The 26,823-nt window shown below is 41.3% G+C and overlaps 1 protein-coding gene across 2 annotated transcripts in view; it reads left to right on the top strand.

Moving 5' to 3' along the window:
- Positions 1-13,172: 13,172 nt before the first annotated feature.
- The window catches only part of PLD5 (phospholipase D family member 5), a 280,023-nt gene continuing 266,372 nt past the window's right edge, over positions 13,173-26,823 (top strand). For both annotated transcript variants that reach the window (XM_045011366.1, XM_045011372.1), the window contains exon 1: positions 13,173-13,464. In XM_045011366.1, the coding sequence (XP_044867301.1) occupies positions 13,279-13,464 (186 nt within the window). In that variant the 5' untranslated portion in view covers positions 13,173-13,278. The remainder of the gene's footprint in view (positions 13,465-26,823) is intronic.

The following is a 26,823-nucleotide window of genomic DNA, read 5'->3' as shown; positions in this document are numbered from 1 at the left end:
CCAAAGCCACCAGTAGCTTGTCCATTTGCTATGGGCGCCAATATTGTTTCAGTGCTATTTCCAATATGCTTTTATATATTCCATTTTAAAGAAAATAATGTTTTATGGGCCAAATTTTCTGCTGGACTAATTCGATTGTCATTCACTGGAGTTATGCCAGTAGAGAATTTGGCCTTGTGTTTTTAACATTACAACTCTTTTTTGCACCCGGATTTGTAATAACTTTACACACAGAATTCCTGCTGAAGCCAGATAAGGCGTTTTGAGTGTGGGTGAACTGCAGAAAGCGCACAATTGCTCTAGGTTAACTGACTTCTATTGTTAATTTCACTTGTTTTGTACATACTGAACATACCAATAGCAACATATTTTCATAATAAAAAGGAATTAAACATTTTATAGAAAAGAAACAGGATCCAATACAGTCATGGGGGTAGTGTGTGGATGGGAAATGTAGGCAATGTAACTTATATGATACTTTTTTTACTGCATCAGCCACATCTACCTTTTCCCAAGGACCAACATTACTGCAAATATTTTCTGAATGAAAAGGTCTGACTGCCAGGATAAAGTGGTACATGTAGATTAGATGTATATCTCATAAATGCTGATCTTTAAATCAAGTTATGCATCAGTGAACTACTCGATGCATACCTCCAGGTTTCATCTGATTTCACCTCTGCTTTATAAAAAGAAACCATCTGTACCACAGTGTTTTTCAGAAGAGAATATTATAGTTTATTATGAACATCCACAAGCACTTCTAGGCATGCCTGATGAACAATAACCTGCTTTGGCAGAAGTTTATTAACTAGGATTTCATTATGTAGGTATGTATTCTGCTCTGCCTGTAAAGAAAGTTGTGATCTTTCTTTATAATAAAGTGGATTAGGCAGAGCAGGTAATGCAGTTAATCACTTGTCCTGATACATTAGACCTAATTTTAAAAGTAAAAATGAAAGTTTTCCAGTTTCCTAGGAGTTTTAATTCAGACTTTTTCAGACACTCCAATTAGGCCAGGAAAAGGCCTCTTCATGAAAATTAGGAGTTCCCTTGTGGTAAATTTAAGGAGGATTTTACCAAAGGGAAATGTGCTTGGCCCATGAAATTTACTCCATTACTCAGCTGAGCAGAAACAAAACTGATGGTGGATTTTTTTCCTGTACTACATGGTGGATAATAACGAGAGGACTCCATTCTTATTAAATAAAATTAGCTTTTTAATAAAGCAGCTATTTACAGAGTGGTTTCAACTACAGCTTAACATTCCTAGCTATTTGCACAGAGACAGACTTCCTGGTGTCTTCTGAAAACAGTTCCCCTTTGCAATCCATGCTTTTCCCTTCACACTCATTCCATGCTGGTTGCTACAAGGGAAAGTGGCTGTGGGCCTCCCCTTTTCCCTTCCTCTATGCTTCTGCTGCCTAAGTGAATGGGTATATGTATGTAGGCAAAATTCTGACAGGGCTTTGTGCTTAGATGCCTTCTAGAAAACCCAAGCACAGCAGAAGGAGTGTAAAGAAGAAGTTTCCTTCCCAACTGAAGGTGCACCAAAATTCAGGGCTAAGCCACTGCTATCCCTCCATGACAGGAATCAGAGACTGGTGCAAGACACGTATTTTCCTCATGGTAATTTGAATATCCCACATGTCCAAGCCATAGCCACCATGTGTGCACACAACTCCAAGAGGAATAATCTGGAGATAATGCTGTTTATAAAACAGATTTGAGCCAGCAGCATACTGCCATACTTTTGTAGCATATGTGCACTTATTTGGGAGCAATCATAGATGGCAGGCACTCCCTTACTATGACGTATGGGACTAGCTGTACATCTAGATAAAATACAGCCCACATTTTGTGAAGTGTTGTGGGATAGATGGCATTATATAAACTTTAACTAACTTTCCTTTTAAAAAAGAATTCTAAATATTTACAGTATGCAGTTTGGTTGGGCAGTAGTTTTATTATGTAAATCTATGGGGGGGTTTCAACCAGAGTCAAAATAATATGATTAAGCAAAGTCTAGACTGAAAGGAAAAACCCAGTACTGAAGTTCAGCTTGGCTAATTCAGCTGTGATGGATTTTTGTCTATGTAATCATCTGGGGACCCTTGGTGGCAGAAGAGAATAATGTACTTCTTGATCAAATGCAGAAAGTGCTAACTATTCAAAATAGCATCTCCCATGGGCTATGTTATGCTCTGGGTATGTCTACACTGCAGTTGTGGGGTGTGAGTGCAGCTCGTGTAGACATACCTAAGTTACTGTTAATCTACCAGAGAAGTGAAGCCATGAAATATGCACTATAGCATGTGCTAGCTCCACAAGTTATTACCCAGGTTTCTGGGTGGGCTTGTACAGCCTGCATTCAACTGCTTACTGCTGTGGCTTCACTGCTATGGTACCAGACCAAGCTAGATTACAGATAACTTGGGTAAATCCACTTGACTTGCATCACGCCCTGTGATTGCAGTATAGACATACTCTGTGTGAACCACAGTTTGGTGGTACAGGCTGCTGGCCTGTCTCCTCAGCCCAGGGAGAATAAACACCATACCCAGAGTCTTTTGAAGACCCTTCCTTCAGGGCACAGTTTTATTTTTTAAACATAAAACTTAGGCAAAACATAAACAGTTCTTCTGTCCACCATGGGCTATGGCTCCCAGAAGCTCTTCCCCTTTCTCTTGGGGCTGAAAAGAGGACAAACTCTCCCCTTCAGTTATTAAGTGTCACAGCCTACTGCAGGAGCCCATCTTCCTCCTGCAGTCACTCCCTCAAGGGAGCCATCTGCTGGTTTTTATAGTTACTTAACCCCTTCACAGCCGGGTCTGGTAATAGAACAGGGCTGTCTTAAGAGGCAGACCACCCGGTTATGGAGGTTCCGCCACTGACTGGGAGTACACATGACACATGGCCATATGACATACAGATTGTGGATGACCCAGTTGGGAATGGAGGGATTGCCCTCTACATGTTAAAAGATATTGCAGCTTGCATACCTTTCCTGTGCTGCACCAGAGACTTGATGAGGCACAATATCTCCCCAAGCTATCCATGGGACAGGGCTGCTTCCCTCCATCCTAGCATAGGGCTGTCCCATTAAAAGCATACGTTAGGCATTAAATATTTAATTACATCACAGATATTCATGGCTGTTTACAGACACTTAAAAGGCTATCTGCTCTCAGAAACTTACATAAGGCTTAATCCCACGAAGTGCTGTGTACTCTGACCCTGATCCAGCAAAGCACATAAGCATATGCTTAAAAATTTCTCTTACTAAACACAGAATTCTGAGAACATCAACACTGACATGGATTATAATCTAATGTTAAAAGGGGGGGAAATGGGGCGATGGAGAAGGATGGAGAAAAAGAGACTACCATACATTTATTTTTCCCTGATTGTGGGGACTTTTATCTATGCTGTGAAATAACTTCTATTTCTAAGGCTGTGACTCCTGCACCCACACAGATGGGTGGAAAATGGGTTGGCAGAGTATGTTTGGAGTCTTAATTCTGCTCCCTTAATACAGCAGCCAGCATAGGTGAGCCAACAGGAGTAACTGCATGAGGTAAAGTGCTTGAGCAACTTATTTCTTTGGTATTGCCAATGTTTGTGATTTTTATCATGCCTGTTGTGATATTCAGTGTTTTTTCTTAAAGCCCCAGCTCTTGGATTACTATGTAAGAGTCTCAACTTGCATTTAAAAACAAAGTAAGTTTCCAGCGCTCATCATGTCATAGAACAGCTTGAGAACGTCACTGAGATGCACCTCAAAAGCTCAGAAACCAAAAGGCAAGTAAAGGGATTCCAAAGTATATTTTTAAAAAAGTAACACAGAAAAAAACTATACTTTTAAGTCAGTCTCATGATTTTTTTTGAGGCATGACTCATGATTATTGAACATCTGGGGTTGGCAATACTGCTTTCCCCATGGATCAAGTGAGAGCCAGTGCCTGAATTGTTACTCGGAACAATTCAATCCTTGCTTCTGGGGCAATGCAGCTACATGCTAATGCCTTATTCACGGTAGATTACTTTTGCTAGAAAACCCTTACAATCTGGCCCTTTAATTTTAAATTATTTGGGGAAGGAACATGTTTCCAGATTGTTGATGTAGAAGATCTCATGGTCAAAACAGGAGTAGGTTTTTTTCTTTTTCTTAAATATTTGGTTTGCACTCCTGTAGCTCACAAACTAGCTCAAAGCACCTCCCTAATATTCCATTTTGAAAACACTGGCATTGTTTTTGCTTTATATTCCCCCACCTCTTTTGTTTACTAGTACCACTTGGCATGTTTTAGAATGTTGCTTTCCTTTTCCCTGGCATAGTACTCCTTGTTTCTAGTCCTTTATTATCTCCATTAAGTTACACTGTTTTTGGATTTCTATGTAGAAAAGCTGAAAAATGTCAAGATTTCCAGGGAAGGGGATCTGTGTATTTTAATGTTAAGTAAAAGCATGTATAAGCCTGTAAGAAAACAACTGTCAAAATCATGTAATGAAAGTCTCTCCTGTCTATCTGTGTGTGTCTCTCTCTCTCTCTCTCTCTCTCTCAGAATTTTTGGGGAGAGATCCATCTATCAGCCCGACTATAGTGTTCCATACTACCAATCACCACAGTATCTAAGCACGAATAGAAGATAGAGGGTGAAATTTCTGTTCCTACTGCTGTCAATGGGAATTTTACCGTTTACTTCATCCGTGGAGTTTAATGGTGAACAAAAGAGGAAAGACAGTCTTGTGGCTAAATACTGGACTAAAATGAGGGAGATTGGATTCGAGTCTCTGGGCCTGCCATAGGCTATTTTGTGACCTTGGACAATTCATATAATCTCTCTGTACTCAATTCCCCATCCATAAAATGGAGATGATAATGCTCTGGTTCTTCCACCCTTTATCTGTCTTGTTTATTTAGAGTGTGAACTCTCCAGGACAGGGATTATCTCTTGGATACAGCATCTAGCACAGGGGGTCTTGACCTCAGTTGTATCCTAATACAAATAAATAAAAATGATATCTCTTTGGAATACTTATATTGTACTCATGCTACATCTCTCACTATTCTCTGGTGTGTGCTATCATCTAAGGCCATGTCTACACTATGGGCACTACAGCAGCATAACTATGGTGCTGCAGCTGTACTTCAGTTGCACCATCATGTGCAGGGCCGGCTCTAGACGCCAGCTTGCCAAGCGCGCGCTTGGGGCGGCATGCCGCCGGGAGGGCGGCAGGCGGTTCCGGTGGACCTCCTGCAGGCATGCCTGCGGAGGGTCCGCTGGTCCCGCGGCTCAGGTGGACCTCCCGCAGGCATGCCTGCTGATGCTCCACCGGAGCCGCGGGGCCAGCAGACCCTCTGCAGGCATGTCTGCAGGAGGTCCCCCGGAGCCGCAGAACTGGCGACTGCCAGAGCGCCCCCCGCGGTGTGCCGCCCTGCTTGGGGCGGCGCAATTGCTAGAGCCGCCCCTGATCATGTGTGTACACTTCCTACATTGACGAAGGATTTTTCTCTCTGTGTAGTTAATCTGCATCTTTAATGGAAGATGGAAATTGATGGAAGATTTTTTTCTGTCGATCTACACTGCGGTTAGGCTGACCTAACTATGGCACTCAAGGGGGGGGAATTTTCACAGCCCTGAGCAACATAGTGAGGGCCAAGAGTTTAATCTGCCACATAATTAAGCATGTGTTTATGGCCATATAAATCAGTTAGGCGACTCTCTCATCAATAGTCCCAGTTACTTGTTTTCTTAAATGTTTTCTGGATCAAGGCCTAAGAGTGTAAAGCAGTTAAACTAAATCTCATTTCATCTTCCTTTAGATCCTGTCATACCAATAAACTTCTTTATTTGGGTAGTTCTCAGTCACATTAGTAATCTGACACCTATTGTAAAGCATGAAGCATCTCTATTGGTGGACAAAACTGATATAGTTTGCTTACTTTTCCTGAATGGAAATATTCTAATAAATGAACAGTGACATTTTTGCCAGCACTTCTTTGGAAGCTGGTGGCTTGACTTTTACAAATATTTAGGTGCACAGTGTTTGAAGTCATCTTGATATAGTACATGGGAATGTACAAATCAAGATGAACAACTTATCCTTATAAGCTTTATTTTAATTAGAAAACAGTTTGTGTTAAAGCTCCAGACACTCTAACTTCTAAAAGCATGACTAAGCCTACAGATAGGTATTGTTGAGTTAGTAGTTTTGAAGCAACTTCAGAAGGTCAGTTTGGGATATTGTGTTTGTTTTTCAATGTATTCTATAACTATAAAATTAGGGAGGCTGTGCTGCTAGATAGTTTGGTGGTGCATATATTTCTGGACCAAGATCTCTTACATATATTTCAAAATATGTACTTTTTTATATTACAGAAGTAGGATCTTGTTTAGAAAAACCTACTTGGTGAGTAAGCTCTTTATAAATCTTTTTGGTCAAATATTTTTAATTTTGCTAAAATAAGTTACAGCACAATAATAATAATTATCAATTTATAATAGTCAGAGTGTGTTGGTTATTTTTAAAAAAGAAAAAAAATCTCTCTGAGCTGCTCTTTGCTCTTTGAAATATGTGTTGTCCCAGCTCAGTGCACCAAAGCACAGTGAGAATCTTGGTTTGCCTGGCTTTTTAGAATGAGACCCCCTAAAACAAATGTTTTCCCATTTGACCCTACCAGCTACAAATAACAATTTCTGAATCTTTTTTTATTTTTCTTGGATTGCTTACAGGTTTTTATTTGTCATCTTTGTTTATCGAACATCACCCATACAAGGCCATTTGTTTTTTGCCTCTCTCCTCCCTTTTTACTCTTCACATCATATGACAGTAGGGCACAGGTCCTGTATTATCGGTCATAATTTATACATGTATTTAAAACCTCCCTCTGTCCTGAGATTCCATACTGCACTGGCATAGATCCAGCTTGCCTTCCCTGGTTTCAGCTCCAGTAAAGATACTTTATTGAAAAAAAGTCTTGTCTCTTGCAATGTTTTTTTTTTCTTTCCTAGGCTGACTTTCACACCTCTGAAACAATTTTAGCTGCTCCCTTCAGAGCAGGAGCATACCAGAGTGCTCAGATCTTGTCAGCAGTCTGTCTATTACACTAGGCTGAACCAGTTGGATAAACTCAGCACAAAGAAACAAGGCTGAGATAGACATAGCCCTCACTGGTGACTAGAAAAGTGAGCCAGTGCTTCTCATGCAAGCCTCAAGAGTTTGAATGTCTCAGCTTGCTGCAGATTCATTTAAAAAATATAGGCCAAATTTTGCCCCCAGTTACACCCTTGCTACACAATTATCATCTCATCGGTCCACTGGGGGTACAGAGATGTAATGGAGGGCAGAATCTGACCCCAATAGTCTTTGCTACTAATGAATGTTATTTGAAGATGCAAGATGGAAATTAATAAAGTCCAGATTTGAAACTGTACCTGGGCATCTTGAAGAGTGGGGGCGGCGAGAAATTAAAGATGATTTTGAGGAGGAAGCAAGATATGCCACATTTTCTGCTTAGGGCTTCTGGGGCCTGGTCCAGCCTCTGGCAAAAGTTAGTGTATCTCAGTCTGCTCTAACGTATGCTCAGTTTCTCAGAGATCCAAAGGGCTGCCACAGCATCTGAGGTTGGAGTGCAGATTTAACCCAAGTACTCTCCCATGCCAGTAGCTGGGAGGCTGGGAATGGTAGCATGAAAAGCCAAAATCTTGACTGATAGCTCCAAAGTAATCTGAACACTTCATCATATTGGCAGGATAATATCTGAATTCAGATTATGAGATTCATTAGATGAATTTTTGGTCTTTTTTTATTCTGTCTGACTCTATGCTCATTTTGAAAATCCTAAAGAAGATTCTAAATTATGTAAAAAATGCTAAATTATTTATATCCAAATGACAGTCAGTGCAAGTACCCCAGCTGAGTTCTGACATCTCCTGCCTTACAATGAAGATAGTTTGTTTTCTGAACTGTGTGAAGCTGCTGCCTCTGTTTCCTGATTAATTTGTCTAGTTTGTTGGTACTGATATTCTGTCTGATAGGCAATTCTTGCATAATACTAGTTATGCTATATATTGGCCCTGGACCTGAACCACATAGAATATATTTGCAACCTTCTATGTGTCACTCCAGCTTTTCCCTTAGACTTTCTTCCACTTTCTTCCCCAAGTTGTGTTACAGTTCTAATACAACACATAGCAACTAGAGATGTGTGACATTCAGGTGGAAGAACTGATTCTTTTGGTCCCCATTCTGTATGACATGCCCAAGTGATGCTGATGGGAGGAAGGGACAATAGGCTGGGTGAAATATATAGAACATCTAAAAGTGCATGGAAAAGGGGCCAGTGTACTGCCTCTTTCCCTTGTATGCTACCAGAGTTAGGGTTTTGCATGGATTCATAGTGCCAGGAAAAGGAGAGTTCTGTAGGTTACTTTGTAATCTCAAAAGATATCTCAGTATGTCTGGGTCGTGGGATGAGCCAGTGATTAGGAGAAAATTGTAGGCAAGTGTATGTGACCATCAACTAAATTATTCTATGACGTGTGACATGAATTCAGTGTTAATGACATTAGTACAATGCTTGTAATGCCAGTCATTTTTGTTGTAGCAGTCAGATGGACATAGATGCGAGGGGTCTTGGCAGGAGCAGATGTATGGGTAATTTTGAAAATTGTTTGAAAAGGAGAGGCAGCAGCTTAATTTGGCTCATACTGTGAACTGGAAATAGTGACCTACGGCAGAACTGATTGATTTAGGAGGAATTTGTCTCAGCTCTAAATTAGGCTGGGTTAGGTGGTGGTGGTGGCCTGGACAAGTTAGTTTTCTGCATACAGCAGACTGGGAGTAAAATTAAGTGGTGGGCCTGTGTCATAGCCTAGCAGGTCCCTTCAGGTTGGACTGGTGGTGATTGAAGGCCTTGTCTTAATAGGAAAGAAGGTGTGTTCTTAGGTTGAGTTAGCTAACAAGGTAAGACTAGTGAAGACAGGCAGTTTGTAGTTTTCACACAAGTTAGTTGGCTGAGTAAAAGGACTAGACTCTCCCACTGAAAGCCTATCCTGCATTGGATTAGGAAGCAGTAACACTTTGTAAGGCCATCATGTATGAAATGATAAAACTTCTATTAATGTGTAAAAGCAGCAAAGAGTCCTGTGGCACCTTATAGACTAACAGACATATTGGAGCATGAGATTTCGTGGGTGAATACCCACTTCGTCGGATGCATGTGTGTGAGTCATAGGAGCTATGTGCCACCATGCAGAAGTGGTAAAAGCAGCACAGGCACCTAAATTAGAAATACAGCTAAAGCCTTAGTGCTATTAACACCCCCCTTTCAGATATTAATAATCAAGAATAGGGGAAGGGGTGATATTAATGTCAAATGAGGGGAAGACACAGAAGCTGGGGTGGGGGTTATCTGGAGGACAGGGCTGTGAAAATTGGAGCTGGGGAGAATGGAGTGGAAGACATGGCCAGTGGGGTTTGAAACTGTCAGGCAGGGAAGGAAGCAGGAACAGAGAGATCCTGTAGACTGGGGACCCAAAGTGACTGCCAACAATCCAGTTTTTAGCAGCTGTTTGGACTGGCTGGAGGAAGGAACTGCAACTGGGGCTGGTGAAAAGGGGTGGAGAGAGAAGGAGACTATTGAGGGGAGAGGGAAGGAAGGAAAGGCAAACCACTGTACAGAAGCTGGCCCTATAAAGAGGGAGGTCTGAGTGATGGAATCCACTGAAGTACAGTAGCAAGCTGTTCCTGGCATGCCACTAAAGGGTTTAATAAGTAACTATGTTGTATGACCCCCATCAGATCACAACCCTGCAGTGGTACCAAACAATACCCATGCAAAGATGAGAAGTTAGGGAAAAGCTGAAGTACTTGATATGATGCCTGGGAAACACCATGAAACTTCCTATAGAAAACACATCACAAGACAGGATTGCTGTAGGTAGCAATATAAACATATTAATAGCTGAAGCAGCTCTACCCACAACTAGTGTAGGAGTGTGGCATTTACATGGACCAAAATGGGGTTGGGTTGATTGATTGAACAGCAGTATGGACCAACATGTGTCCCTGTTATCCAGCTGCACGCACACATGCTGGCCTATATAGGGTATATGCAAGTTTGAGCTTAGCCATACTAGCTGTGCTGTGCCACATGTGCGCTGGTCAAAGGGTGTGCTGTACTTTGCCATACCCTTGATATTCCATGTATTTACATATTTTTTCATGGATTTCTGGTGCTCCTGGGCTGTCTTCTGTGCAATGGCATTGTGTGGTCCTGAACCAATGTTCCACTCGTTACGATTCCATGGGGCATGGAAGAGTGTGATGGCCAGCTGCAGGAGTGGCGCCAAGGTTTCTGGCGCTTTAGGCAGAATTTGGGGGTGGCATTTTGCGTGCTCCCCACGGGGCGCGCGGGAGCTTCCGGTTCTGCTCCCCTCGCACCGCCGAAGAAGGACCCTCTGCCGAAATGCCGCAGGCGACAGCGGCAGTCATTGCCGAAACCTTGGCGGTAGCTCAATTGCCTGCCGCTGTTTTCCGTGGCACGTCGGCGGAGGGTCCTTCTTCAGCGGCGCCATGGGAGCGGAACCCGAAGCTCCTGTGCGCCCCAGGGGGAGCGCGCGAAATGCCGCCTCCCGAATCCTGGCGCCCTAGGTGACCGCCTAGGGTCGCCTAATGGAAGCACCGGCCCTGGCCAGCTGCTGCTGCATCTTGAAAATACCCACATTTCTGTATTGTCAGGAGAACAGACAGAGAAAGATACAGAGAAGTTCAAACTATTGGGGAAAGTGTGAATCCTATAAACTTTTGAGTGAAAACTGTTCACATTCAGCATCTGTATTTTCGGTTGTTACCCAAGTGTCGTCAAAAAAATAAAACACAACCAAACATTATCATGTATTTTTGTTACTACTAGAACAAAACACTACATTTTTATATTGTCACCAAACCCCTTTGATATAAATAAAGGGTTGTGTTGTTCTGCTGGGTACATTTTTATTTCTCTCTGTATTTCATAAACACTAAGAAAATTGGATCATTGTTTCATAGCTACTTCCATAGTTGGTTTTACTCTTTGAAGTCTTTCTTTAAAAGTTCTTTTTCAGACTGGCATCATCATGATTTAAATGCACCATTGACTTGATCTTACCACCACTGAAATGTACCTATTGACATCGATGGGAGCAGGATTGAGCCCACATGCACAATTAATACAGAACTTTTTTAAATTGTCTCATTGTCTAGTCTTGCTACTTTTACCATTTAAAAGGGTAGCTTCAGTTAACTACACAATATCATATTTTAGTTTAATGCCACCTTATTTGTAGAACTACATCAGTTTTAATTCTTTACCAAAACAACTTTTTAATTCTCTTCACAAATGATCTGCCTGCAAACATTCATCAGAAACTGACATTCCATTCTGAGCTACAATAATTATTTCTTAGTGCTGTATGAGGGAGTTGGAATTTCTTGTCTGTGCTTAATATAGCATTGTAGAGTGTGGGCAATTAGTGAGCTGGTTCTGCACCCTGAAAAAGGAAATTCCTCTCAGTTTATTTCTGTTAAATACTGACATATTTCAACCTGTACTAAAAGAGAGGACAGAGGACAACAGCAAAGAGATCACAATCAAAACAAATGACTCATTTCCTCATAAAAGAACAACAGTACTGAGTATTCTACACACAATGGCCCAGAACACTTCAGTAGCTGTTGCAAGCTGTAGCGTTGGAGACATTTTTGTAGATTTCTGTCATGTTTTAAATCAGTGTAGGTAGGACCTTATAAAGTATCAATGATTTTGTGATGAAGGCATAGGACCTTGAGTCCGAAAATCTGGGTTCTGTGCCTGACCCTGCAGCTGACTACCTGCACAACCTTCCTTCATCCAGTACTCTTTGTCTCAGTTTCCCCATTTGTCAAACACGGGTAATAGTGATTTCGCTCAAGGGATACTGTGAGGCTTCATCCCTTAATGTCTGTAAACTCTCTGAATGGAAGTTGTTCTATAAATGCATCCATTGTTTGCATGCATTATTGTATTGTATGCGAATATATTATTAGAGTTGTTGAAACAGCTATGAAAAAACCTGCATGCAGAAAAAGCAGAAGATTTTCCTTGAGATTCTTTACCAGCCTTTGTGTGTGTTTGTTTTGTCTTGAACCAATGCTTCCAGCATGAATTCCTTGGGGTAGTGTCTAACAAAGATCATTCCCCTGGTGGCTCATTTGTCATCCTCTTGGCTACATTAGGAAGCTGTAGCTCCCACAAAGCCATGGTTCCCGAGTTCAAACAAAACGGTTTAGGTGCTGATTCTGCCAGCCTGGCCAAGAGTCCAGGCTCCAGTCTGTGGAAGGTGGGGTGGGAGGCGCCTCGAAGTGCACAGTACCTGAGTCCTGCTGCCCGCCCCTAGGGAGTGACCGTCCAAGCTCCTTCTCCCCCGCAGGGTGGTCCCAAGGGGACCGTGCAACACGCGGGGGCGCTTGCTCCCCACAGGTGGATGCTCAGGGATTGCTCGTGCCGGTGCCGGTGCCGCTGACGCCCAGGTGCGGCAGACGGGGCAGACGTGGCTCGGGCCCGGGCTGGAGCCGGGGGACGCGCGTTCCCTGCTTGGGGAGCCGCTGAAGTTTGGCCAGCCGAGGAAAGGGCCGGTCAGAAGGGGAGGGGCCGGGGGAGGTGTCTCCCGCCCGTTGGACAAGCTCGTCTGGATTCAGCCGTCAGCAGCTGTCACCTCCGCTCCTCTGGGGAAGCCGCCGCCTCGCCTGCGCCCCGGGGAGCAGGCAGCGCGGCTCCTTTCCTAAAGGGGAGCCGCTTGTTAAGTGCTCCCCAAAGGTGGCTGCTGGAGAGGAGGAGGAGCTGAACTAATGCCAGGGACCGAGGCGGCGGCAGCAGCTCCAGCCCCTTCACTGCACCAACCTGCGGGCTGGCTGGAGAGGGAGCCCAGCCCCTCCCTCTTCAGCAGCAGCGGAGCAGCCGCCGGTACCGCCACCCCGCGCGTCCCTCCCCGGCTCTCGCCGGGCCCGGGTCCCAGCCAGTGCTGCGAGGAGGCGCCTGGTGCTGCGCCCGCCCCGGACTGCAGCTGCCTGTCGGCGAGGGCAACAAACAGCGGCCTGTCCTGAGTCCTCCTGCTCCCCCGTCCACACCTGCAGCTCTTCTTCCCTCCCCCTCCCTTCTGAATTATTTCTCCTCTTCCCCCCCCCCCCAACCTGGTGCCTCCTAATTCCTTGGTTTCCTCTGGTTTTCCTTGGACTCCGCCTTGTCATGTCAAGATGGAAGTCAGGCATGACTGGCTCGCCTCTTCCCCCCACGAGGGCTTCGAGCAGCTGAGGCTGAAGAGCCGCCCCAAAGAGCCATCCCCGAGCCTCCCCAGAGTAGGTGCCAACTTCTACAGCACTGTCAAGCAGCAGGACTTCAGTGCCAGTGTCTGGCTGAGGAGGAAAGACCAACTGGAGCATGTAAGCCAGCTTCTGATTCCCCTTCTTTCCTTTCCCTGCTGGGGCTCCTCCAGCAAAGTCCAGGGAGGCGTGGGGTGTGAGCTTCAGTGATCTGTTGGCGAAATTCCCAAAGGATAGGGGAGGAAAGAAACTAGCCAAAGGTCCCGAAGCAGCCCACTGAGGTAAACAGTCTGTTGGAATATATTCTCCAAACCGCTGTGTGAAATGTGAGTGGGAAAGTTATGTGGAGCCTGGGAAGTTATTGAACATCCCTGCATTATTTCCCAGCCTCCTACAAACAGAGCACTGAGAGTGGAGATGTATTGGGACGGTGGCACTGGGGCTGACTGCTGTGTTGGCTTGTAATTTATCTAATGTAGGCCTAGGACTGGTTAAAAGAAAACAGTCTAGATGTGATTTTTCTCTTCCTACCTGGGGCTTTAAAATGTTAACTCTGTGTAGAGCCCAGGAGGTTGCTGCAGGAATTGATCCTTCAGGGAAGTATTATATGACTTAACGAGGTGTCTTTGGGACCACAGCAGATCTGATGCTGGGGATGGCTGTAGTGAATATTTTATGAGGTTTTGAAGTGCTTGTAAGTAGTGCTGTGATTCATATGTTTTAAAGCAATGTTGTTGTTTTGCTTTATGTAACTTTTAAAAGCAAGGAACTGAGTTGAGATAAATTGCATGCTGTGTTAGAGTTTTCTGAATAGCTTTTAGATGAAGCCCATAGTTAGTGTGTAGTACAAGCAAAATAAGGAGATAGATGCATATGGATAGCGAAGTAAAAGAGGCTGAATGGGTTTACCTATTGCAACAGACTGTACATGGGAGACAGTGACATACAATTAAAATTGACTGAGATACATAGAATAATATTACATTTGATGTAAGCCATGTTAGGTGGATTTCTACCTGAAATAAATCCTATTAAAAGCATAACAGACCTATTGTTGCATGACAATTATAGATAGTGCATTAACACCCATTTAAGAAGAAACCGGAAAAACAACTGGTGGGCAAGGTGTTAAATTTCCTCTCCACCAAATTGTATAATATAAAAATACTCCTTTTGAAGTACTTGTACCTGTTAATGAAATATTAAATATAGGTTGTGTTTACAGTTCTAATAAAATCACAAGAACTGACAAACTGCTGGAAATAGAATTTAATACTTCTCAAATATTTGAAATGTTCTGTCTACCTTACTACACATCTCCTTGATTCTTCACACTAACAACAAGGCTTCAGCAGTAGTAAGCTGATGAGCAGAGTGTTTTCCCATTGTGAGTCAAAAAGAAAGGTCATTGCTTTATCTCAGGAGAGCTGAGTGTTAATACATAAAAAGCACAGACATCTAACCATTGGGTTTGTAACTGGTTTTATGTGTTGATTATAATTTTGTAACTGGTTTTACATGTAACTGGTTCTATGTGTTGATTATCTTTTGCCAAGATATAACACTACTACCCCATCTATAATCAAGCAACAGATAATTAGACACTGTTCTGGTATCTGAACATTAGCATGCCCATTTATATATAAAATACATTTTTTAAAAAACACCAAAACTGTCCCATAGTATTGCCTAGGATGGGCTAAATAGACATTACTTGTTTGAAGAGAACAAGTGGATAGCCCTTACCCCTTTTTTTGTGTGCTTATTTATTATAAAGTCTGAACTTGGCATAGTAATCTGAAATAGAGCTGCAACATCAATGTGAAAAGGTTTCCTGTAATCAGTTTCATATGAATGTATGTCCTTTGGGAGACTACATTCTCATTTGAGACAGCTATTTCATTCCCATAGCGCATTTGAACAATGTTAAGAAAAAATAATTGGAACATGGATATTCCTTGCACACAATGAAATATTTGACTACACATTTAATGACTATGTTTATTTGAATACATTGCAGAATACTGTATGTACCAAGTGTATACATGTAAAGTGCATACTTTATTTTTATGATTTAGGATCATTTTAACACTCATGAGTGGTGGACTAGAGACACAAATTATTACATACCTCACCTGAATGAGTATTTAATCCCAAAATCATATGTTTATTGTTTATAAAAAACTTGTTGCCATGTAATTATTTTCTGTTTTTAAAGAGGTGGTTAGTGCTTACTTAGCCTTTTCTGCTTTTTTTTTTTTTTGTACAAAGGGTAATACTTTGAGGTGCATCATTTTTAATGGCCTATTCACTCATATAGTGAGGTTTCTGATTGAGATAGGATACTGTAGGTATACATGCTGCATGATTTAGATGGATAATTCGTGTAACATTTTAGTTTGCCGCTCTCTTCTGATACAATCATGCTATTTAATCTGTGCTAAGAAAATCATTCCACTTAGGAGGGAACATACTTATGCATACCATCTATGGCTTAAAGCTAAATAGATATAAATAAAATTGATACATATAGTAATGGCAGATGCAGGTAAAGGAAGATTATGTAAATACACATATGTACACACCCACTCTGGCGACATAACATGTTATAACTCTAGTGGAAGCATTATTTAAACTGATTTCAATGGAGTTAGGCTGGGGTGAAGTTGTATAATATGTTATACCTTACTTCTGGAAAAATGTCTGTAGATCACAAGCAGGTATTGTATATTGACTTCTTTGGGTTACCAGCAAGATTTATTGACCAGAGAAGTTTCATTGAAGTCAATATTTATATATAGAGGCAGAAAAACAACTTAATGGAATTATGAAGTAAATATATGTATTTCTCAGAAATACTTATAAAACTCTTATGGTTATCAATTTCAAAACTGTAACAAGTTTTTTCTTTTAAACTAAATTGTAAAGGGGAGATGAAGTTAGAGGTAAAAAAAACAAAATACTATAAATATCCCAAGCTTTATATGGAACTCACTGCAACCAATCAGAATGTACTCATTTACAATTCATCTGATTTCTTAAGTGACTTCTGGTTCCATATCTTACTACTATTGTCTGATCTCCGAGGAGGTAAAGCTCTAGAAACATATTGCTGACTTGACTTTTACATTAGTCTGGACTTCCTTCTTCCAAGTTGTAATGATATAGTTTAAACATAGATTATGTTACCGTTAATTTGACAAACAACTTTTCAAACCACATCAGATTTTAAAATAAGTCACTCATATTCTGTTTCTTGGCTAAGGACCAAGTACAGCAAGTACCTCAGCACATGCCTAAATTTAAGCAATTTAAGTCCTATTAAAGCTTAAAGTTAGGCTCATGCTGAAGCACCTTGCTGAACTGCAGCCTAAATGTATAAATACGCTGCAGTTAATGGGTGAAAATGACATTATGCTAGTTTATAGTTTAAAAGGGGGGATTTTTCCAAATGAAGACTATAATCAAAGAACCTTGTCTTCTGGGACAAGGTTCTTAAATCCGTATTAGAGATATTACAATTCAGAATCAGGGTGTAAGTGAAATCCCTCACATTCAAGTATCTGTTTTAGTCATTTTCTAATGCCTCCTGTGAGATTATTGGCCTGGTAAGTGACACAATTGATTGAAGACTTGTCTGAAATCCTTAGATCTTCTCTTTGTATAAGTATTCTTTTTAATGGGAAAGGGTCTCCTTTGCCTCCATCCCCTATTTTATCTTTTCAGTGAGATTTGAGCTGGAGTGGGGAGGGGAGGAAGATAAATGTTGTGGGTGACCTCTGAAAGTCCTTAGTTGTGCTGATAACTATCTGCAGTTGAGTTAAGTCATGGCAGTTCTTCATACTCTCTCAGCAACCTGGTTCCCTCGGTAACAACAACAGAATATATTTATGCAGCTCCCTCCATATGGGCATTGCAAGGTGCTTTAGAATAAAACCTGTTTAAAATGATCAATTTTTAAACCAGACAAGAGCAACTCAGAGGAAATGTTTCTTGATTTTTTTTTAAATGTGTAACAAATTAGAAACTGAGACTAGAAACGTAGTTCTACAGTTGCGAAATATTATGGAGTCACCCTAATTAAGGTTTGCACTTAAAGCAGGGGTTCAACCTCATTGTTTTGTATGATAAATATAGTGTTTCCTTTTTAAAATATACACATGTAATGGTGAACAAAGACTGCATTTTCTAATGATTTAGAAATAAACTTAATTAAATTTTAACCCAAAAAATAATTAAAAATGGGCCTCAACAGTTCTTGTCTTCAGATTATAACTTTTTGGGGGGGCCTGGTAGCTAAAGAGCCATTGTCCCTAGAGAGCCAAAAATCCTCTCTTGCACACACATACATGCATTAACACTACAGCTCTCGATTAAGCTATATTTAAAAAACAAAGAACACAAACAACCAAACAAAAAACAACAGCAGAACATTGTGTTGTAATTAAACAAAGTTACTAACAATGACTATCATCTTTCTACAGTTTTACTCAGAGCTAGATCAGTAGCTTAAGTCATTCTTAAGTTATGTAATTGTGACATCGGAAGTAACTTACCCAATCAGCACTATTCAGTTAATTTGCATGCTGCAGTTTTATTGGCTGCAGGGAGGGAATTGTGTGGTAGGTGATGGGCTCAAAGTTCCAACTCGCTAACATTAAGCCTTCAGACGTTTTGCAATACTTTGACTGACACATACACACAGAGCTAAGAAACTAATATTTCTCTTAAGTTTCGTGGCCATCATGAAATTTAAATATTTCATGGGTTGTACATTAGGCTACATTTCACCTCTGTATTAGATTAAATTTGACCTTGACAAATTAAATTTTAATGATTGTAAAACTATTTAAAATTTTCTTTTAAGCAACTGTTTGTGTCTAACATCTGTCATTACATAGCAAAGTACATGCAATGGAAAACTAGGCAGTTCATAAGCAAACTACTTTGAGAGATCGTTAAGATCAACAACACTTATTAAAACGCATTCAAATGAAAAATAGCATTCTTCATCGAAGGGACCAATATTGTATGCATAACAATAACACATTACATGTTAACGCATAAGGTGAATGAAGGTCCTGATTCTGATTTCTGAGATATATCACATCACAAAGCAGGAAATTCAGAGCTATAGCAATCCACAATAACTGTTGCAGACCAATATCATGACTAGGGCTCAAACAAAGTCAATTCAGTACCCAACAATAGATTGTAAATGTGTCAAAAGAATTCCATGGTTGCTAGTGACAGTGGCTGGAAGGCATAACAAAAGTAAGAGTGGTAAATATCCTGAATCAGCAGAATCCAATAAATCATTACACTTCTTCCCAAAGGAGCTTCTGTGCTATGGTGAGCTCTACAACGTGACTAGTATTTTACATGAGTTAAATGGAACAAGATGAGTTTGTATCAGAATGTAAATTACTTTTTCAAGCACTTTAGATTAAAAAAAATGAAGTGGAAATCAGGCAGATATTAGACAGTTGAAAAAGTTGCAACAAAGGAACTATTAACGCTGGTTTAAGGTTAGGTAGAATATTGCCAGGCTCCAAGGAAGAACTGACTTAGTTGAATAAATGGTACTATAAAAGGTAAATTAGGGGAGAGAATTCAGGAAGCTGGTAGACAGTTTTTCTCCCAACATTTGGAGCTTATTCATGAAACAATTGCAGCTCTTATAACAAATTTCCATTTAGCATAGGAGGCTGATCAAATGCCCATTGGACTCAGTTGAATGAATTCTATTGACTTCAGGGGGCTTCAGCTCTGCCCTAGAAGACTAGTGATTTGAAAAAGGGTAATTTGGATGCACCTCCCTACAGCAGCGATACCGGAGAAAGATGCTACCCCTTGATGCTCTTCCCGAAGCAAAGCACATTTGTGCAGTTTTCATACTGCAAAAAGTCTGATTTTTAAATTGTTGAATGCTATTTTGCCTCAAGATATCACTCTTTGGAGACCACAAAACAGAAGTAACCAAGGAAAGTAACGACGCAGGGAAAAAGCCAAAGAACACAGAAGTATGGTAGCTGTTTAACAGTGCAAGGAAACGCTACATAACCTTTTAAGATGGGAAGTGGAAAACATCTTTATTCAATTAAAATTGCAGAGGGAATTTAAAGTGATGTCCTTGGGGGGAGACGGGAACTTACTCACTCGAGTAGTTGTTATTCATGCAAGTAGTCCCACTGTTTCAAGTAGTCAGAATATAATTACCCCGGCTGTCATTTGGTTAAGGTTATTCTCCTAGTCTTACAAAAAGTTCCCTGTGATACTGAAATCACAGTAAAAAGCCTTTAACTTACAATTAAGGTACTACATTGAGATCTGTGGATGTAAAACAACATTGTTAAAATATTGTAGTTTTAAAAACAGATGATGTAAGACAGAAAATTCAAAGCTAAAGTTAAACTGTTTGAAAGTCAAGTGATTGTAGTTGTATTTAAAGAAACATACACACCAAACTGTTTCCAACACCAGCCTTTATTGTTTTCCCCTTTCTGTGGCTTATCTTGCACTTGCTAATGGTAGAACCCTACAAGTTGCCATATAGAAAAAACTTAAGTTCCTAAATTGTAATTATGTTGTCTTAAAAATATATCGATGTATAACCTTAACTCAGTTATAACAAAGCTCTTAGAAATTAGGGAATTTTCATTTAAAGAAAAGAAAACTACAATTTCTAAAGTGGTGGTTCTATTTTTTCCTAATACTAAAGTTCTTTTCTAACATTTTTTTAAAAATTAATTTTCAGAATCAATTTTCTTGGAAAAAGTTGTCAGTATAAAGAAAAATCTTAATGCTTTTATATAGAATGGTTGCCATTAAACAGTCAATATTTAGCTACTGTTAACATGCAGTGGTATCTGACACAGTGAAATTATTTCCTATATTAAATAAGGAGGAAACTGTGGGATCTTGTATCTCACTGTTTTGAAAAATGCTGATTTAAAAAAAAAATAACAATAGTGTCTCTCAATTAATCCACAACTCAACATGGATGTATTCAATAGCCAATACAAATTTAAGTAGAATAGACTTACACATGAACATATATGGCGGTAGCAAACTGGAGCCCAAACACCAGGATGTAAAGATGAGCTGCTGGGGAGTATATGAAAAATGTGTCATGGTTGCAAAGCTTAGAAGCTCCACTAAGCAGAAGTTCTGACAGCAACCTTGACCCTATAATAGAGTTTACAAACTCTGCAGGGGACTGGGCCTTGACTTTCTGCTTCTGCTCCCTTCTGCTTTTCATCTGACGCCCTTCAGTCAGCATATCAGGTACTAACTCCAGGGCAGAAACATGCTTAAGCAGTAAATTGAGATGAGTATTAACATCTCTAGCATAGTGGACATTAAGGCACTGATCCTGCAAGGGATTTTTAGCATGTGCTTTGATCCTGTGAATAAGTAATCCCATTGAAGTTCAGGTAAACAATGTGCATACTGTTGATGTTTTTACAATGTCTTACGCAGGGCCGGCGCTTCCATTAGGCGACCCTAGGCGGTCGACTAGGACGCCAGGATTCGGGGGGCGGCATTTTATGCGCTCCCCACGGGGCCCACAGGAGCTTTTGGTTCCACTCCCGTCGCACTGCCAAAGAAGGACCTTCTGCTGATGTGCCATGGAAAACCGCAGCAGGCAATTGAGCAGCTCAATGACTGCTGCTGTCGCCTGCGGCATTTCGGTGGCACGATGGGAATGGAACCGGAAGCTCCCATGCGCCCCGTGGGGAGTGCACAAAATGCCGTCCCCCGAATTCTGCCTAGGGTGCCAGAAATTCTGGCGCCACTCCTGGTCTTACGGTCAGAAGTTTTATATGAAAACTCTGTTCCCTTAACTGGTCTTCATTGTGTACTGCTACAAATACCTTTTAATAGAGAGAAAGGCACAGACAGGGGCACCAAGATAATTTATCAAGAGTGATTACATCAAAGTACAGATGCAGGCTAAACCCTGTTTATGTTGAGCTGATAGGATCATATCACAAGGTGGAATCACTGCAGGCATGCTAAAATATTTACATAACACTGTACAGAATGTTTTTTGTGTTAGTATTGCTGCGGAGTCCTAATCTTTTGATGCAGTACAGTGTAGTATCATAATTTAGCTCTAGAGATAATTAAACTAATTTCAAAAGAACATATATGTCATGTATACAATGGTAATACTTGTCTAGATAATACTTAGTCCTGCCATGAGTGCAGGGGGACTGGACAAGATGATCTCTTGAGGTCCCTTCCCATCCTACAGTTCTGTGTGTGGGCTCGTGCATCTAACGTTGGGATGGGTGAACTGGTTGACATAAAATAAGAATGCCCCTCAAACCTTCAGTTATTCTCTGAACTCAACCAAAAGTAAGTAATTTTGAGGTCTAGGATGGTTTATATAAGAAATATCTCCCTCACTTCCCTCTGTGTTACATAGATGTATGTATAAATATATTAAAGATTGTGAGGCAGTCAGATACTGCAGTGATGGGGGTCATATTAGTGCATAAGATACATAGACCCAGCAGGGCCATTACACTTTCCACACCATTCTTGTCCCAAATTCTTACCTGTGCTGCTGATATACTAGTGTCTGGGATGGTGGGTCCAGATGCCTGCAACCCTTATCTGGTGTTTTCAGTGGTTTGGCCTGGGAGACAGTTCATTTGGGCACTTCTGAAAAAGGTTACCCTAAGTGACTTAAGAGTCTAAATCATGTTTTCAAAAGTCACTTAGGGATTTAGGGCTCCTAAATCAGTCACTTTTGGAAATGGAATTTAGATACTTTTGAAAATTCTACACTCCAGGTAATTTCTTTTGAAAGTATCTGAGTGTAATGTTCCCATGTTTTGGAGCAGTGAGACTCATTGGAGTCCTGCTGTGCACTGTCTTTTTGAAGTTGGAAAAACAGTGGAGTTTTCAACCCATTGTATACCCTTAGACTGGGTAATCCAAATCATTTGAGATTGCATTGAGGGAGTCGAGCAGGAGAGATGATGGAGGCCATGTGAGGAGTGAGTCAGCCTGTTGCTCCTTGAAGAAGTGACTATGTTGCTGGATTTGGTTGGCTGGCTGATGGCTGTGCCTTGCCCACTGGGAAGGTAACTCTGCAGGTAAGGAGGGTCATGCTGCCAGTTGGAGAGCCTCAGAGTTTCAGGAAAAAAAAATCTAGCGTGAAATCCTGGCCTCACTGAAGTCAGTGGCAAAACTCCCATTGACTTTGGAGGGGCTAGGATTTCATCAGAGAACATCTGGATGTTATCCACCTAAACCAAAACTCTGAATCTTTTGGGATTTGGCCCTCAGTACTTTATTGTGGCTGTTAAGAAGGTTTCCAAATATAACGTAAGAATTGGGAATGTTAACGTAGTGATGCAATAGCTATCTGAACTTTTTAGAGACTTAACTGCTTTTCTGTTTTGATGAAATGCCGTTTATGCAACTTACAGTATATAATTATCTAGTTTTGACTATTTACCCCTCATTTTGAACAAGTATTTTAATAAGATTTCAGTAGTTTACTGTATGTAGATTGATTGATTTCATTCATTAATTCCCCTTTGGCAAAGTGTAATTTTATATTGCTGTGCAAAAACATAGTAGTTAGTACCTGAGTCTTTAATCAAAATATTACACCTGTGTTGAGAATATATGGATTTTTGTCTTCTAAAACTTTAACACTCATTTAATCTCTTAAAGGTCACAATAAATATAGTTTTACACTCATGTTTTTTATTTAATTTAAATCCTGTATGTGTAAAATATATGTGTGTGTATAGTACACACACGTGAAAGTGTAATGATATTATTTGCAGTGCTGTTGTAGCCATGTTTGTCCCAACATATTAAAGACAAGGTGGGTAGCAGTGGATATTATGTCTGCAAATTTTGCACCTTTGTTTTGGTGCCACTTTGAGTTGGTGTGTTCTGGCCTGTGGGGCATAGGGTTGCCAATTTTGGTTGGACGTATTCCTGGAGGTTTCATTACATGATAAACCTTTAATTCCTGGAGGACTGGCAACCCTAGTGAGGAGCTCGTTTTTGAAGATGAACTTGGAGAGGTTAGGGGGTTGTCTGAAGGCCAGAAGAGGGGGTTTGGGAAAGATTTCCTTCAGTATGTGGTCCCTGTTGAGCATGGGTTGTAATTGTTTAATGGTATCCCATATGGGTTCTAATGTGGGGAGGTAGCTGACAACTAGGGGTGTACAGTCGGACTCTTTCCCCCACCCCCCGTATTGAAGCAGGTTCTCTTGGGGTATTTAGGTGGCTGTTCCATGATGCAATCTACTTCTCTGGTGGGGTGTCCTTGTAAGTGTGTTAAGGTGTGTATTGCAGATTTTCTCCTTGGAACATAGTGTGTGGTATTTGAGTGCCTGGCTGTAGATAACTGATTTCTTGGTGTGTTTGGGATGGTTACTGGACAATACTCAGATATCCCCACCCCCTAAAGTCATCATCAAACTCGTCCATTTCATCCTCACCCATAAAATTTTTACAGTGGGCACTAGGATGGCTCCCCAATATGCCAATCTCTTCATGGGCCACCTCAAGGAAGAATTTCTGGGCAAGTGCATCACAAAACCAATGATATACCTGAGATACATTGGTTATGTTTTCATCCTCTGGACCGACAACATAAACTCCTTTGTAGATTTCCACCACAACTTCAACCATCACTACCCATTCATCAAACAATTTCTAGAACACTCCTACGCCAGCGTCAGCTTCCTGTACACCACCATCAGCTTCAGCAGTGGAAACCTACAGACAACTATACACAAGAAACCCATGGATCACTGCACCTATCTTCACAGATCCATGGATCCTACACATGCCTGTCGCACCAGGGGGTGAACCTCATCAAGTGCACTAAATATTCCAATAACTATGTGGGTGAAACAAGACAATCACTACATCTTCAAATGAATTCACACAAGACAAAAACACCATATCACCCAGGGGCGAACACTTTTCACAAAACAATCACTCCACATCTGACCTCTCAGTCCTCATCCACAAAGAAAACCCACACAACATCTTCTAAAAATGAGCCCAGGAGCTTATATTCATAATTCTGATAGACACCAAAAATCCTGGACTTAATCAAAACAGTTCTATGACTGCAGAGGTGTTAACTGCTCACTTCACCTTGAATGGTCTCTTGCAACATGTGTTAACTACTTATGCTAAAGAATTTCTTCCACTTTGTATTTAGCTGTTACATTGAGGACTTTTCCTAGATCTGAAGAAGAACTCCATGTAAAGCTCAAAAGTGTGTCTGTTTCACCAACAGAAGTTGGTTCAATAGAATTACCTCACCTACCTTGTCTCTCTAATAATATTATGTCTGTAAAGTGGAATATAAATGGACACTTAAATCAGTTGTGCAATTTCCTTTCTAAAAACATGACTTGCAAATATGTTATGGAAGGCCTTATTTCTGGTTTCTGATTGAGCTAAGGCAATGTAATCAACAGCTTGTTTCCTTATTTATGTAGTTATTGTAGATCATAAATATCAATGATGCTATTCTAGTTTCTGTAGCTTTATGCATTTCACTATTTTTCTTTCTATTTACAATAAAAACATTTAATAGAATAATAAAAAAACAAAGACTTGCTTCTAATAAAGTGATGGCAATTCAATAACTTCCTGCCATTCTGATAAATTGGACATTTTGAATTTCTCAAAGGGGCTTTAAACCCTATTCAGAGTGGAAATATTAACATATAGTGCTGGGAAGAGGACTGCAACATTAGCTAGTAATAAGTCGATCAGTCACTCGTTTCCTGCACTGATTTGATTTCTGACATATTTTATGTATCCTTAAATAGTAAGTGGACAGTGGGGGCCTGATTTTGGTTTGGGTCCAGAGGTGCTATGATAATACAAGCTAATAATAATGAACGAATGTGCATTTCTGTGACATACAGTGAATGAGTTAGACATCACCGTCATCAGCACTTCTAATCATGGTAAAGCCTATCTTTGTAGCACTTTAAATTCATTGCACAAACACAGGAATCATGCAGCTTTCTAATGGTCCCCCTAAATCTGCTTCTCCCCAAGCAGTATTATTTTGCTTGGGGGACAATGAGTCATTGGGGTCTCTGGTCGTCTTTGGTACTTCCTACACTCAGCACTTTGGCCAGTTGCTGACCTGACAGAGCACTATAGAAGGGAGCAATTTGAGACCAACCTTCCTCAACTGCCCAGTCACTCATTTCTTGATCCTATACCCATTGAGATCAAGTGGTGCAAGATTACATTTTCAGAACAGCTCCACAGGAGAAAAGAAGTAGTCATGTGTGCTCATTGAGAGTCTTAGTAGTTCAGCCACTGCTGAACTGGGGTAAAGGATGTGGCTGCAGAATCCAATTGCCTTGCACCAGTGTAAGAGGGATGGGGGAGGAATCCAGTTGACTGAAGTCCTCCTCTCTGGTACTGTTCAGTTCTAGCTTTCTGGACCATCAAGTCAACAACTGGAGTCAGTGGCTTGAGAACACCTTCTATACCCCCCCATCCACTGCTTCAGCATTAGAGCCTCTCCAGCAAATTATTGTAAGAGATAGGAAGGACCCTAATATGAGAAGCAACAGGTGTAAGACTGGCAAGCAGGGGCAACATAGAAAATGGAATGGGAACCCAAACAAATTCAAAGGAAGAAGGACAGAGACTCAAATGTCAGATGGGGGACAGAGAAGAAGGTGGTAGGAAGAAAATTGCTTTATTTTCAGATGAGTACATTTTCATTTCTTTCAGCTGCCATTGCAATTCGTTATCACTGGTCATTCAATTTGTAGCCAAACAAAGCTGAGAAATAAAACCTGACGACCATTTTTTTTCACTCCCTCCCCCCACTGAAAAAAAAAATTCCTATTAGAAAGTGTATTTGGAGAAAAACCTCACCCAACAAAAAATTAAATGGGGATTCTTTCTTTCTTTGCTGAATTCCTCCATTTTCATGTTTTATGCTCTTTTAAGTGTAAATGTGCACCTGCTTAAATATTGCTTAAGCCAGTAATCAAAAACAAATAACAGATGCACTATTGCAGGGTTTCTCAAACAGGGGTCACCGCTTCTGTAGGGAAAGCCCCTGGCGGGCCTGGCCGGTGTGTTTACCTGCCCCATCTGCATGTTTACCTGCCCTATCCGCAGGTCCAGCTGATCGCTAGGGGTGGCTCCAGGCCCCAGCACGCCAAGCGTGTGCTTGGGGCAGCATGCCGCGGGGGGCGCTCTGCCGGTTGCCGGGAGGGCAGCAGGCAGGCAGCCTTCGGCGGCCTGCCTGCTTCGGTGGAGCCATGGGACCAGCGGACCCTCCGCAGGCAAGCCTGCGGGAGGTCCACCGGAGCCACAGGACCGGCGACCGGCAGAGCGCCCCCCACGGCATGCCGCCATGCTTGGGGTGGCGAAATGTCTAGAGCCGCCCCTGCTGATCATGGCTCCCACTGGCCGCGGATCACTGCTCCAGGCCAATGGGAG

Source organism: Mauremys mutica, chromosome 3, assembly GCF_020497125.1.
Source record: "Mauremys mutica isolate MM-2020 ecotype Southern chromosome 3, ASM2049712v1, whole genome shotgun sequence".
Taxonomy (NCBI): domain Eukaryota; kingdom Metazoa; phylum Chordata; order Testudines; family Geoemydidae; genus Mauremys; species Mauremys mutica.
Note: the sequence above shows the minus strand (reverse complement) of the source record. Positions and strands in the feature narration are given on the sequence as shown.